The following is a 14397-nucleotide window of genomic DNA, read 5'->3' on the forward strand; positions in this document are numbered from 1 at the left end:
AGGCATAGCCAAATATGGGGTTGTTTATAACCAACAAGACAGGATGTGGTGCCATCTTGTAATGGCGATCCTGTCCGGCTCTCTACAGCTGACTATAAGTTATATGGTGACTAGCGCTTGTACAAAGGTTGCAGGAAGGAAAAATAAGAGTGTGAATCTACAGAGGTGATGAGCCACACTCATTCCGAAAGCACAGACTATACAATGGGAATTAGTGCCTCCATACAGAAAGCAATTTACTCTTAAGCCTGGAGACATAGTCTTGCTGTTTTTAGGAAGCATGGGTAAATGTGGTTAGGTCTCTAAAGTCAAACAAAGGACAGTAAGAATTACAGAACTTCTGACTGGATAATGAGAACTAAGTTAATGTTGTGTCCTCAGGTCTGTAGCTCTGGGTGGAAGAGGGAGGGTGAACTTTGATAAGTAAACCATAGAGCAGACAAACTGCCTGATGGGAAAGCTGTTCCAGGAAAGGACCTTGGGGTGAGCAGAGAAGCAGGAGTGGGAACAGACAACCGTGACTGTTTCTCCTGTCCTTTTTCCCAAGTTCACTGTCTCTGTCACACTGTCGTCCTGGTTCTTAGATGAGGGCATCCCTAGGAAGCCCTGTGTCTACTCCCTCTAGAGCCTCCACTCCTAAGACAGTCCCACCTTGTTTCATGTGGTACATGTGTTTATACACAAACAGCCACAAGAATGAGAGAAGTTAGAGGTAACAGAAATAGTTACGGCCTCCTGAGGCATCCAGCCACATCCCACATACCCTCCATGCCTGCTGCCACCATATTGCTGTCATTTCCCTATTGCAGGCTCCTCTTTATGACTTTACTCCAGCTTTCTCAGGAATCTTGTCTTCATCTCTTCTACGTGGTATTTGTGAATTTTATTTAAAAAGTCATAAATCATAACGCACTATTGTACACATCCATATCTATCATTGGACTGTGAACATCTCTAGGCCAGGGTAGATATGCTATAGTCTACAATGAATACATAATCGATTTTGTTGACTGAATAAATAACGAGAACAAGGCAAAGAGAGATTTGTTGGAGTCAATGAATTAAATAAAAAAAATTAAAAAGGCAGAATAGGTCGCTCACCAAACTGAAAGTCGATGTTTCTCCAATTCCTCCAGGTAAGATATATCCCCTGAGAAATCTTCAGGCTCTCTGGGTCTCCATACAGTAGATCTTTCCTTCACAGAATGGTCACCCTTATTAGGAGAATCAAGAAAGAAAGAGAGAGAGAGAGACAGAGAGAGAGAGAGAGAGAGAGACAGAGACAGAGAGAGAGAGAGAGAGAGAGAGAGAGAGAGAGAGAGAAGTATTTTATTAATAGTTGATGGTATGTTCACCTAGATTCAGGGATTCAGGAATGTCTTTTCCAGGATGACCCGTGGAATCACCAATTACCAAACAAGTCAGTGATCCTTCCTGCTTTGTCCCATTATTTTCTCACCAAACTCTTCACTGCCCAAAGGCAAGAGCATGGAGGGTTCACCATGTTAAAGCACACTGAATGGTACCTGTAATTTTTGTTACAACTGACAACCACAAGGCAAACTAACCGTGATCACACTATTTCACACAATCATAATTTTGGCACTAAGTTAATGCAGGAGTGTGCCTTGTATCAGCTCTTCACAAAAGGACTTTAAAAGGAGATTTGTGTGGCCAGTCTATAGACAAGAAAGGGAGGTAGCTGGTTTCCTAAAACAGGACAGGAGGACTTGATGAGTTCTTAAGATTCTGCCCACTTCTGGTCTATCTTATCAGGCCATTACATACTAGCTTTGCCTCTTTTAACCTCTGCGTGCTAAAACCTACGACTCTTGTAACCTTACAGTACAATGTCTGTGAAGAAAATTTTTTAGAATTTGGAAGAATCATGCAACATGACGTTGGGTCTAAGAAACCGGTCATTCAATCTGGGAGTCCTGTGATGGTAGAAGTGGGGTAGGGAACAGCTAACCCAGCAGGAGCCTCTCTTCCTTTTCCACAAAATCACCTCAAGTTTTACCTGTTTTGTGTATGGGAGTCTCCTGGAAGATTTTAGTACAAATGCTAGTCACAAAAGGTAGTGTGAAGAACATGAGCCTAGAACAGAACACTGGGTGTCACATTCCTAACAGTGGCCTTAAAACCCTTTGTCTTCCTCTACCGGCTTTTGGTTGTCATTTGTTAGGGACCGGTTTCTTGAAATTCCTTGATCTCAGCTGATCTAAGTGTCAGCATAGCTCAAGACTTTATTTTGCAATTGCAGAGTTCGACTTGGGGTTGGCAGGTTGCAGAGACCAGGAAAACCGTGGAAACCCAGGTGGAGTCAATGTGTCATCAAATCCCTAGTGAACCCAACAGGGCTTATTCCTTTTATATGGAACTGATTGGTTTGATTAGTTTAAGAACAAAATCCAGTTATGACAGCCATGAATGTGAAATACTTTTTATTGTGGTCCTTTTTATCTTCCTTAGCCTTTAGAGCTCTTAAAACAACAGAAATAGTTCTGATCAGATTATTCACACTGGTGTTCTTAATTACCCCATTCCTGAGGAAATTGAAGAGTGTCAAAATTCTTGAGAAAACTATGAGACTTTTGAATTGTCCCATATGTCTTTGCAGCCATTTAAATTATAAGTTGATCCCACTTCTTTATGAGTTTCTTGTTTTATTATATCTTCCCAGATAGAAAGTTGAAACGGGGCAAGGAGAGATGATGCAATGGTTAAGAGAGCTGACTGTTCTTCCAGAGGACCTGGATTTGATTCCCAGCACCCACATGACAACTCACAAGCATCCATGACCCTAGTCCTAAGGTATCCCAGGGTCGCAGGCATGCACATAGAGCAAAGACATACATGGAGGAGAGACTCTGATATATAAAATTAATAAGTAAAAATAAAAAAAGCTAAAATTGATGGCAAGATCTAGTCTCTTAATTCGGCTTACACACTCACCAGTTTTATCTACAAAATAATGCAAGTGTTTTATGCTAGGGAACCATTGCATTGCTTTCTACTTGGTTAACCGATGGATATCTGTTTTTTCAACTAATCTTCTGATAAACATAGGATTCAGTGTATCCCATTGGCTCTTTCACAGAACCTAGCCCAGCAATAAGAACACACTAGATGCTCAAGAAGCGGTTATTAGGTCATTTACTCATATTACATCCAGCAACACGAACAAGCCTCCTGCTTTTAAGTCATAAGGAAAGATATGAATACATTCCAAAACTCAAAAATTTCCCGAGCCCTTTATATTTCCTTTTAAAAATAAATATTTAAATCTATACACTAAAAATACTTCACACTGATTTTTGAAAAATACGAAATCATGGAAACTCATTCATGACCAAAGCAATAAGCGCCCCCTCCGCAAACAACACAAAGAGTTTTAGTCTTAGAAAATGTAAACACATGTAGAGGAAGCCCAGTTGAGAACCTGGGTCTGTACGCCAGAGCCGTGGCATCTAATACTCTCAGGCATCCTCAAAGTATGACTTTTGATGTTGACTCTATGGATGATAAGGCTTCAACTACAGTAGTGTCAGCTCTTAAAACACAGTGGAGGCCCTCCAGTCCATTCCAGATTTAAGTCCTGTCTGGCCTGTGAAGTAGAGGAACATTGTCCTTACAGACTGGAAACCTGGGGTGGGTTTTCCTAAAGTAGTTACTAGCTGTACTTCAGAAAAGAAACCAGTAGGCAATCTGTTCTAGAATGCCACAGTATAGATATCTTATGTGTGCCTGTTCATATCCTGACACGCTACAGAAATTAAAAGCAAATATTTGAAGATAGATTTATAAAACTCCAATTCTGATTTTACCTCGATAGACTAAATATTTGGTTGATGAGGCTTGCTCTTTAGAGCCAGCCTTAGTTAGGAAGGGCTGAGAGACCACTCTCTCATCTGTAGTATAAAGTGAGGGACAGACGTCTTGAGAGGTTTCGGAAAGCTAAATGCATAATACTATGGCTACAGTAAGAATCAAAGCAGACTAGAGAAGATACACATACATGTCCGTCCACTCGATGCTTACTAAGTACAGAGGGGCAAGGCCTATGAAGAGAAGGCTTTTAGTAGAGATACTATTTGTCTTACACAGATCAGATCCGGTTTAATTAAAGGCAACTCAGACTTCTGCATAATTATATGTATATGACTCTCTTTGTAAGCATAAATCATAGAGGTAAGTATGCATACATAAAATAATAAATATATTTTAAATATTATATATCACACTGTATATTTATATCTTAGGTGCTGTATCATATATTTTACTATGTATAATATAATATGTATAATTTTTATTTATGTAATTCTTCTTAGAAATAAGGCAGTAGTCCTCAAATGTCTTCCTTTTTTATTTCATTTCGTTTTTAATTATGTCTAAATGTGTGTGTCTGCGTGTGAGCATGAGCAAACTTGAGTGCAGATGTCCACGGAGAAGAGGTTTGCCGGCTCCCTGGAGCTGGAATCACAGGCAGTTGTAAACCACCTGATACAGGTGCTAGGAATGGAGCTTCGATCTTTCGCAAGAACAGTATGCACTTTTTACCCTTGAGCCATCCCTTCAGCCCCTCCGGTGTTTTAGAATATTAATGTAAACAGAATCTGCACGTATGATATGTGGCATAAGTGATCAGGTGGGTGTTTAGCCCCCTTTCTGGTGCATTTATTGTAGGAGTTCAAGAAGCTAGAAGTCAGGCAAAATCTACGCTCCAAGGTCATCTAAGCTCTGAACTCTGTTTCTATTTGTTAAGTCCATAAAAAACAAAATGCAAAGTTCCTGTATCCCTGTATTCTTGTTCAGAAGTTTTTGCCCCTTGATCATAGTTCTTTCCCTAACCTTGGCTTAAAGACAAGGATGAGATCATAGAGATTCCACTGGAGAGAGAGCTGGCATTTGAAAGGCCAGGGACAGGGTAGGGGAGAGCAGCCTTGCTATGTCGGCCCAGTGAAGCTCCACTGTGCAGAAGTCCAGCTTTCCTGACCCATTGCAGGGACTTTGAGCATGGTCTGTCAGGAAGAGTGCTCACCTGCCAGATGAGGAGCACAGGGATTGTTCTCATCAAAGGAGGTAGCCTCCGAAAGCGGAAATGGGGTCTGAAGGCTGAATCCTGAGGATTACTATGCTTTTGAACTGCCCTGGAAGGATCAGAGGAGAGCTGGGGAAACTTCGGTGCCAGCCAGAGCAGTTTTGTTTTTTTTTTTTTTTTTGAGACAGCAGGAGAGGAAGATTTGACACTAAGAGGCCTGAGTTAATAAGATCATAGAATTGCAAGCCATGGATAACAACAAATGCCAGGTGCACACAGGAATCAAAGCAAATTAACATGACATGCTGTTGTTTCTGTCCTTGTTGCTATTACCACCACCACCAATATATATATATATAAAACGTAGATTCAAATTCTCAGCCTAAATCTTAAAACCATGTAGCTTCTCCTATTTAAATCCATACCCATGTGTCAGTCAAATTCAGATGGTTCTCTCGTCTTTGCTATTGAAGAACCAATACTTGCCTTCCCAAGGTGAGCCTTATCTGCTACAGTTACTCAGTGAGTACCAATTGTAATTCCAGATACTGTGTGAAGATGCAGGCCACAGGCCTATGTAAGAGTTCGGTGTGTCCGACTAACAGTTCATTGTGAAGAGGGTGTTGTGTCTCTGCCTAGGAACTGGGATATCTGTCCTTGCTTCCAACACTCAGTAGCTTGCCACTTGAGCATGTTTCAAAATCCGTCTTCATACAGCTCTGTGATGGCTGAGAATATTCCCATCATGCCCGGGGTCTAATTCAGTGTTTAGACAAAAGTACATGACCCCCAGGAAAGAACTTACTGTCCCAAACAACTGACTGAAAGTTCATGAAATATAGTATCGAAAGTAAAATGATGATAGCCACAGTACCACACTGGTGTAATCACAACTGCCTGAGAGGTTGAGGCAGGAGGATTGTAAATTCGAAGGCTGTCTTGGTAACTTAGGAAGGACTTGTTCAGAAACAAAGTATGAGAAAGGATTGGAGGTAGAGCCAAGCAGCACAGAGCTGAACAGCACAGTGCTGATCTGCTGGGAGCAAGGTCCTAGCCTTGCTTCCTACTACCGAAGGAACAAGGAGGGAGGGAGAGACAGGAAAGAGAAAAGGAAAGGAAGGAAGAAAAAAAGGAAAGAAGGGAAGAAGGAAGGATGTGAGGGGGGAGAGACGAAGGGAGGGAGGAAGCAAAGAAGGAAGGAAGGAAGGAAGGAAGGAAGGAAGGAAGGAAGGAAGGAAGGAAGGAAGGAAGGAACTGCTTAATTAAATATGCAAACTCAGAAAACACAGAAAAATTTTGGAGTTTTTATAGTGAATATATTTGTGTCCATCTTTCCTACTTTCTCCCAATTGTGAAGTTTACTGTTAGCACTAAGTATGAGAACCTTAGGAAAGGTGTTAGAAGGTTGATGTCAGACCCATGGTGTCCCAGCAGGTCAGAGACATCCCCCCCCCCCAACAACTGTCCCTCATTAAAATCAATCAAAGCTGGGGAGAAGAAAATATGTATCCAGTTAAAAGGAGAAAGGGATCCACATCGCTTTTCCTAAGCATCATCGGATCAATATTGAATCAATACAAACAGGTTCTAGAGCCAGGCAGTCCGGCTTCAGAGCCCAGTGTCAGTCAGTCATGCTGCGTTCTTGTCATTCTGGCTAATTCCCTTCTGTGATGTTTCATTTTCTCACTTTTAGAGCAGGAATCATGACGAGGATGGATCTCCAGGTTTGTCATTATGTGCGTGAGAACTGAAAATCTTTACTGGCATCTAGCAATGGCAGCAGATTACTTCCGTCTTTGATCCCTCAGCCACCCATCCCTGACAACACAGGCCGCAGCAGAAAAACTACGACAATTTTAAATATTGAAATTGACCATATGGAAATAAAATCTGCCACCTATATGACCAAATGGTAACCTGCTATTTATAGATGAAAGAAAGCAAATATGACATTCAAACTAGTCTTTAGAACAGGCCGCAAAATTGTTTCAATAGAACTATCACTTAACCTTATCTTTTAAACATTTTTTTTTTTGTTTAGTATTACTGTGTTTGTGTGTGTGGTTGGCAGGAAAACGTGTGCTATGGTGCATATGTGGAAGTCTGAGCACATCTTTGTGAAGTCAGCTCTTTCTTTCTAACTTTATGTGGGCTCTGGAGATTAGATGTAGGACACCAGGCTTGCATGGCCAGGAGTTTTGGCCACTGGACCACCTCACTGGCCCCTCCATCATGCTGCTATTAATGGGGCAAACATATTCAAAGATATGCATCTGCAGGCAATTTCAACATTGTGTGAACTATATCTGTGCTGTCCTTCCTCCAACTAAGATGGCCACGTAATCAGCAATAATCAGCTCTTACAGTGTGACTGTTGGACATTTGGCCCGCTGTGGATGGGAAGCCCCCGTCATGAACAGATTTAATTAGTTACAAAGTAGAGAATCACAGTAATTAAGATAATTCAGAACAGTTTTAGACAAATGGCAAGACAAGGAAGGAATCTTTTTATTTGAATTTCCTCCTGCCCTCCCCTCACCTCATTCCTCCCCCCACCGTCTCTCTCTATTTTTCTGCCATATTCTCCCCAGGTTGACTTTAGACTAATGATCTTCCATACTCTGTCTCCTGAGTCCTGAGATTACAGGCATAGGTCACCATGTCCAGCGACTTTAACTTTCTCACCAAATTTGCTGAATGATGGCCTAAACCACATAGTCTATGTAAAAATAAATTTTTGACATTTTAGTCTAAAAACTAGATTCCTAACACCAGTAAAGATATCTTGGTCAATATTTTGGAAACCCAGGGTACCTAATTTAAATTAGTTTATTGAGTTGTTGGGCTTTTTATTTTGTGGTTGTTTAGGTCTGAGAGGATAGCACAATGATAGGTTAGCATGTATTTGATCCCGTGTTCCATGGCTCCGGCACTGCATACAATAAACAAATTAATAAAATATGAGCTAGCCTTATACACACACTTCCCGGCAGCACATGCCAAGTAAGTCCCTGAAACACCACACAAACAACACATTTCCTAATTGTCTTCTCAAGACGGAATGTCACCCAGACAGAATAACTTAAACTAGACTTCCCAATACTTAGAGAAGTCTGAGTCGGATGTAATAAAAATTTATTGGCTCTGTAGATTCATCAGACTTTAGCCACGTTAGCATGCCCTGCACTTCAAAACCTGCTTTGAAGAAACAAATTACTTTTGACCTGGAAATATGTTTTGAGGAATCAGAGCTAATAACCAGTGGTTGCTGTTTTCATGGTCTCTGCTAGCACACGTCTTCTTACCTTAGCATGTAAGTCATGGATTTCTTTGAAGAGGCTGAGATGGCAGTCCCTAGGGCAGGGATCCGTTTTATTAGAAATGTCCCCTAGAGTTAAAAACAAAAAAGTGGGAAAAATCTATTATAGAGATTTTCACTTCAGAGGCGATGTAATCTCACACCACCAGTATACAAGAGCTTATATAAAGCCTGATAAGTTGGAGCTTAAAGAGACCTTTCAAAGGAGGTGCCATGCAGATCCATGTCCCTAGCTTCAAGTCAGTTGCTATATGAACTTAAAGTAGGGCTGACTCGTAAGTCACACAATGTGAGTTGACCTTACAAGTACAGGTGTCTCTGAGCTGCTTTCCTACCTTCGTCAGGGGAGGATTCTCCATCCTCAGGTTCATCTCTGGGATGGCATTTCTAAATCATTTTCTCTACCCTCTTCTCGGTGGTCTACCAGGAAAGGCTGCACCCAGTGCATCTTCCCTAATGCACTTTTCTCACATCCTAAATGGCTCACTCAGTGTGATAAGTTCTGAGCCTCCATAGTATTGATAGATTGGACTGATAAGGCTTTACAGTAGGGCTGTCTTAAGCTTTGTTAGTGGCATCCCTGGCTTCTACTCACTGGATTCTAGAAATGTCCTCTATCTTCTCATCCCATCCCCTTCCACTGTGACAACCAGTAGCATCCCCAGACATTGCTAAAACACCTCTTGAGGGACAAAGTGTGGCCAGTCAAGACCACTGTTCTACACCACAAAGCCCTTATAAACAATGTGTTTAGTTTATCTTTGTTTTGCTAATAGTGTCTAGCAAAGATTGACTTCGGGTGCTTTCTCAGCAGATCTTTTTTAAGCTAAAAACAAGTAATTATCAATAAATAACAAAAGTATCCCCAAAGCAGGTGTGAACTACAATGCTATGTCATCCGTGCCGTCTACTTCAGCAAACCCCTGTGCCAATGAGGATCTTACAACAAATATCCTACTCTAGAAGCTTCTAGAGCTTGGAGTACCTTGGAACAGCAATAGCTTTGTGGGGGTTGATAGTTCAATAAGTAATAGTGTGATCCACAAGAAGACAGGTATTAAGGCTCAAGCCTTGATTCTCACCCTACCCTTTACCTACAAGAGTTGAATTCTGCCATCACCTGCCATTTGGGGTTGCTCTCGCCAGTGTTTTAAAATATGGAATCAATAGCGTCAAATTTCTAGGACATGGCTACATACTTTGGGAACCTTTTATCCTTCAGGGGCAATCCAACCAGGCTCACGTGCCTGATTGTGGTTCCTTATAGGAGAAGATTGTTTCACTACATTTTTGACCCCACCCTGGTAGATTATGCCCAGCTATATACAGACCCAGGAAAAGTGAGATCTACTAGGTATCCTTTCTAGATACTGACATTCTAAATACTGAGATAAGATCACATAAACCCTTGGACAAGTTTCTTTACTGGAATTCTAAAAACAAGTTTCTTAGCCGCAAAGTTAATGTGGTCAAAATCAAGTTACAGAGTGAAGAGAAGAGAAAGATGTGGGAAACAACATGTTTATTAGTTTTAGGTATTACTAATCTAAAATTTATGACTTGCATTCTCACCATATAGTTTGCACAGGAAACATTTAATAGAAGACATTTTGCTTTTTTTTGTTTTTTTTTCTTTTAGTGTTTTTAAGAACCCCATTTGAATTGTGTTGGTTACTATTGCTCTCTCTCACACACACCAAACTTTTAAACTATTATCATTATACAATTCTACAGATTTGACAGATATGACAGATTCAGAAATTGAGATTTAGATTAAATACTTTCCTATGAATCAAAAGCAAATTAGTCAAAACTCTAAAATTTGATCTCAATTCTATTTAATCTCAAAGCCCACATATTTAATCCCTCTGTTATATCTTACTCGAGAACAGACACTGTGTTTTCTACTTACATATAACTTTTTAAAATACTGGACATGTTATTTTTTGCTGCTGGAACAAATTACTGCAAATTTGTGGCTTAAAATGACACCCACATATTAAATCACATTTTGTGTGTGTGTAGCTTGGATGTCTGGGCACAGCCTGGCTCTGTAGTTTTACCCCTGAAAGCCTCACAAGGCTAAGATCAATGCAGCAGCAAGGGCTGTAGTTCTATAGGGACCCCTTGTAGGTTTGCTGCTGCGAACAGAATCCACCGTGTCTCACACGTTCCAGGTGCTTCTTTCTACTTTTAAGTCAGTAGCATCAAGATACATCTTTTTCCCCCAAGTTTTATCTCATTTGTGTGTGTGCCTGTCCATATACATAAATGAAAATACCAACCAAGGCCAAAAGAGGGCATCTAATCCTGTAGAAATGGAGATACAGGGGGTTGTGAGCAGCTGGCATGGGTGCCAGTAACCAAACCCTAGACCTCTGAAAGAGCAGCAAGTGGTCCTAATGCCTGACCCATCAATGAAGACTTAAGTCATGTTTTTCTCTTGTTTTGAATCTCTGACTGGTTTGCTATCAACAGTCTAAGATAGCTTTCTACTTTTTTTTAGGTTTGGTTCACCCTGAGAACCTCTCTTTTAACTTAAGTTGTAAAGTATAGATGCAGGATATCTTTTGGACAAATACAAAACAAAAAAACAAAAAAATCACACACATGCAAAACCATAAAAACAAAATTGGAAACCATAATATACAAGAAAAAAACAGTAAAATACACACACAAATACACACACACACACACACACACACACACACTTAGACACAGACACCCCAAATAAAGTGATATAAGACAAAAAGTTTACGAAAATACCTTCGAGTTCATTTTGTGTTAATCATCTACTGCTAGGCACTGGGCCTGCGCTTAAATGTGATTTATAGCCAGGTAGTGGTGGCGCACGCCTTTAATTCCAGCACTCGGGAGGCAGAGGCAGGTATATCTCTGTGAGTTCGAGACCAGCCTGGTCTACAGAGCGAGTTCCAGGACAGGCTCCAAAGCCACAGAGAAACCCTGTCTCGAAAAACCAAAAAAAAAAAAAAAAAAAAAAAAAAAAAAAAAACATCTCCATCTACAGAAGGACGTAAACTACAGGATACAGCAACAATGATTGAGATACTTTGGCCATGTTATGATGAACTACAGCAGATATTTGAAGATAACACTGCTTGGAGGAGTATATGGAATAAGGTGAAGAGGAAGCCCCCCCCCCAAAACGCTGGCTAGACAGCATAAAAAAAGACTGAAATGTTGGGTATGATACTAACACACATTTCTAGGACTGCCCAGACTAGGAATGACTGGAGAACTGCCATAAATGGGCTGCCCATGCATGCTTAAGCATCACCAGGGAATAAGTGATGATAATGAACTTTCCATTAGGGAAAACTAGTTTTGATTTTGCAAGTAAAATCAGCTGGAGATAGTTTCTGCATTCGAGATGGGGGCTTGTGTCCATTTCCCCCACTCAGCACTGGGACAAGTCTTCTTCAAGCTTCTACAATCTCTGTGTGCTCATATACACATAGGTCCGTTCTGTTCATGTCTGGAAGAATTCTTTCCTTGCTGTTCTCAGTCCCCTCTTGTAAACAGAGACTGAACTTTCATTGCCTGGCTGAACAGACCTGAATAATCACATTGAATCTATATTGGTTACAACATTGTTTGGCCAATGACTCAGGCACATTTCTAGCTACCTCTTACATTTAAATTAACCCATTTCTAGTGGTCTATGTATTGCTACGTGGCCATGGCATTACCTCATTTTCTACATGTCTTCTTTCCTCAGTGGCTGGCTGGCATCTGCCTGACTCTGCCTAATCTCTTTCTATATCTCTTTTTGTATTTCCTTCCTGATTTTACTCTGTTAAGCCATTGGCCAAAACAGCTTTATTCATCAACCAATAAAAGCAACACATATACAGAAGGACATTCCACATCACTCTCTGGCACTTACAGATCTTTCTACCTCTTCTTCCAGTGTTCCCTGAACTGTGTAGGGAGGAGATGAAGCTATTCCATTCTGGGTTGATTCTATCTATCCCCTCCACATTCTCAAAATTGGTACACCCAAATTTGTACCAACTTTAATTAACCCTCCAACTTGTATTGCCCAAATATTCTTGGGAGTTTGGTTTTTCGCTAGAGCATGGTAAGGAGGATTTAGACTCTTAGGGAAAGCTGTCTCTCCATCTCCCAGCACCTAACAACTGACAATGACTCCATGGCTACAGTTGTGACTGGGATTTATTCTGATGTGGACTTGAATGGGTTTTATGCATGCTACCCCAAGCTCTGTACTTCATGTTCTTCATTTTGTTGATAGCACTGTTTCCTTTCCAGAATGTGTGGGTTTTTCCTGCTACTTACTGCCAGGATTTTTACTTCGTCTTAGATGTCCGGCATGGCAGCCATGATGTTATCGATAAATGACTCCATTTTATACTTCTGGCTTTCAGTTTAACTGAGGATGTTCAATATTGTGAATGATTTTTTTTAAATATGGGAATCTTTAATAAATATTTTTAAAATAGTTTTTTATTATCACTCTTTGATAACTTCATATACTGTCTTTTATTATCTTCCCTTCCTCACCCCTTCACCCAACTCCTCCTAGATTCAACCCCATCTCCCCCAGTTTCTAAAAGAACAGAGAGTACAATTCATATACTATTAAAGCACATTTTTCTTCCATTGTACTGTTCTTTTCCTCCTATGTCTCTATCATGCACAGATACAGCTGTGCATTGTCACCTGAAGGGTCCTCCCAGTCTCTAGCTTTTTTCCCCACTCTCTCTTTTCTACATTATAGACTGGTTGATCTCTATTGTTCTGGCTCCAAGTTCACAATCTCTTCTTTTTGCCATTCTAATGGACTGTTAAACTTATCTAATAAATTTCTTATTGAAGCCTTAGATTTTCAGTTTTGTGTTTGGTTATCTGGCTGTTTGTTGTTATTTTTTGTTTTTATGACTTCCTTTCTATGACAAAATACCTTAATTATTCATTTGTAAAGAACAAATTTCCCTTTGCTTTTTCCCTTAATTTTTTGAATATATTTATATTGACTTCTTAAATAATATTCTCTAACAAATTTAATAACAGAACCATATTGGAGTTATATTTATTACATTTTCCATTCTCATAAGTATAGTTTATAATTTCCTATTTCCTAGCATGTCTGTTAACTACAGTTCTCTTTAGAGATAGCGCACAAGATTCTGGACTCTGTGAAGGCTTTAAGGACTCTCCATAAAGGCTTTATTATTTTTTATAACAAGCAGCTTATTTACTTTCTTCCATGTTTAAACTTTTTTTCTGCCTTCAATTTATAGTTTATTGTTGTTGTCTGTGAAAAATCCAGAAGGCTACTCAGCACTGCCTAATTTGGCTGTAATGTATCTCAAAGGAAAACTTGTGTACTAATGATCTGCAACGATGGTTCTCAACCTGTGGGTTGTGACACCTTTGCAGTGGGGGGGGGGGATGACCCTTCACAGGGGTCACATATCAGATATCCTACATAGCACATATTTATATTATTATTTATAATAGTAGCAAAATTATAGTTATGAAGTAGCAACAATTTTTTTCCTTTTGCAGTTCTACTTATTCACTCATTCAATCATTCGTTTATTTTACCCCCCAGCCACAATTTCTCCTCCCTCCTTTTTTCCAAGTCTTCCCCAGACACTCCTCTGCCCCCCCCCAAATCCACACCTCTTCAGTTTCTGTTCAGGAAAGAACAGGTTTCCCATCGATTTCAACAAAACACAACATATCAAGTTGCAGTAAGGCTGAGAACTTCCTCATGTATTAAGGTAGGGTAAGGTGACCCAGTATGAGCAATAGGGTCCCAAATGCCAGAAAAAGAGTTGAAGACAGCCCTTGTTCCCAATGTTAGGAGACCCACAAGAGGACCAAGCTACACAACTGTAACATATAGAAGGGTCTGGATTGGGATAAAAGTTCTATGATGTCACAATACCTTGTTAGACACTCCACAGGCCCCAGCAGGGCTTTGTCAGTGACTGATATTAATGTGTCTAATGATGGTGACTGCCCCACATTGGGCTGTCATTTGTTG

General features: G+C 40.3%; 1 protein-coding gene across 1 annotated transcript in view; it reads right to left on the minus strand.

Annotated features, from left to right (window-relative positions):
• Ofcc1 (orofacial cleft 1 candidate 1) overlaps positions 1 to 14397 on the minus strand; it is a gene marked incomplete at its 5' end in the record, with an annotated part of 272407 nt that overhangs the window by 137853 nt on the left and 120157 nt on the right. Inside the window, 2 exons of the mRNA XM_026782925.1 lie at positions 1102 to 1214; positions 8347 to 8429. Coding sequence (XP_026638726.1) covers positions 1102 to 1214; positions 8347 to 8429 — 196 coding nt within the window. The remainder of the gene's footprint in view (positions 1 to 1101; positions 1215 to 8346; positions 8430 to 14397) is intronic.

This window comes from Microtus ochrogaster, chromosome 16, assembly GCF_000317375.1.
Source record: "Microtus ochrogaster isolate Prairie Vole_2 chromosome 16, MicOch1.0, whole genome shotgun sequence".
NCBI classification, from domain to species: domain Eukaryota; kingdom Metazoa; phylum Chordata; class Mammalia; order Rodentia; family Cricetidae; genus Microtus; species Microtus ochrogaster.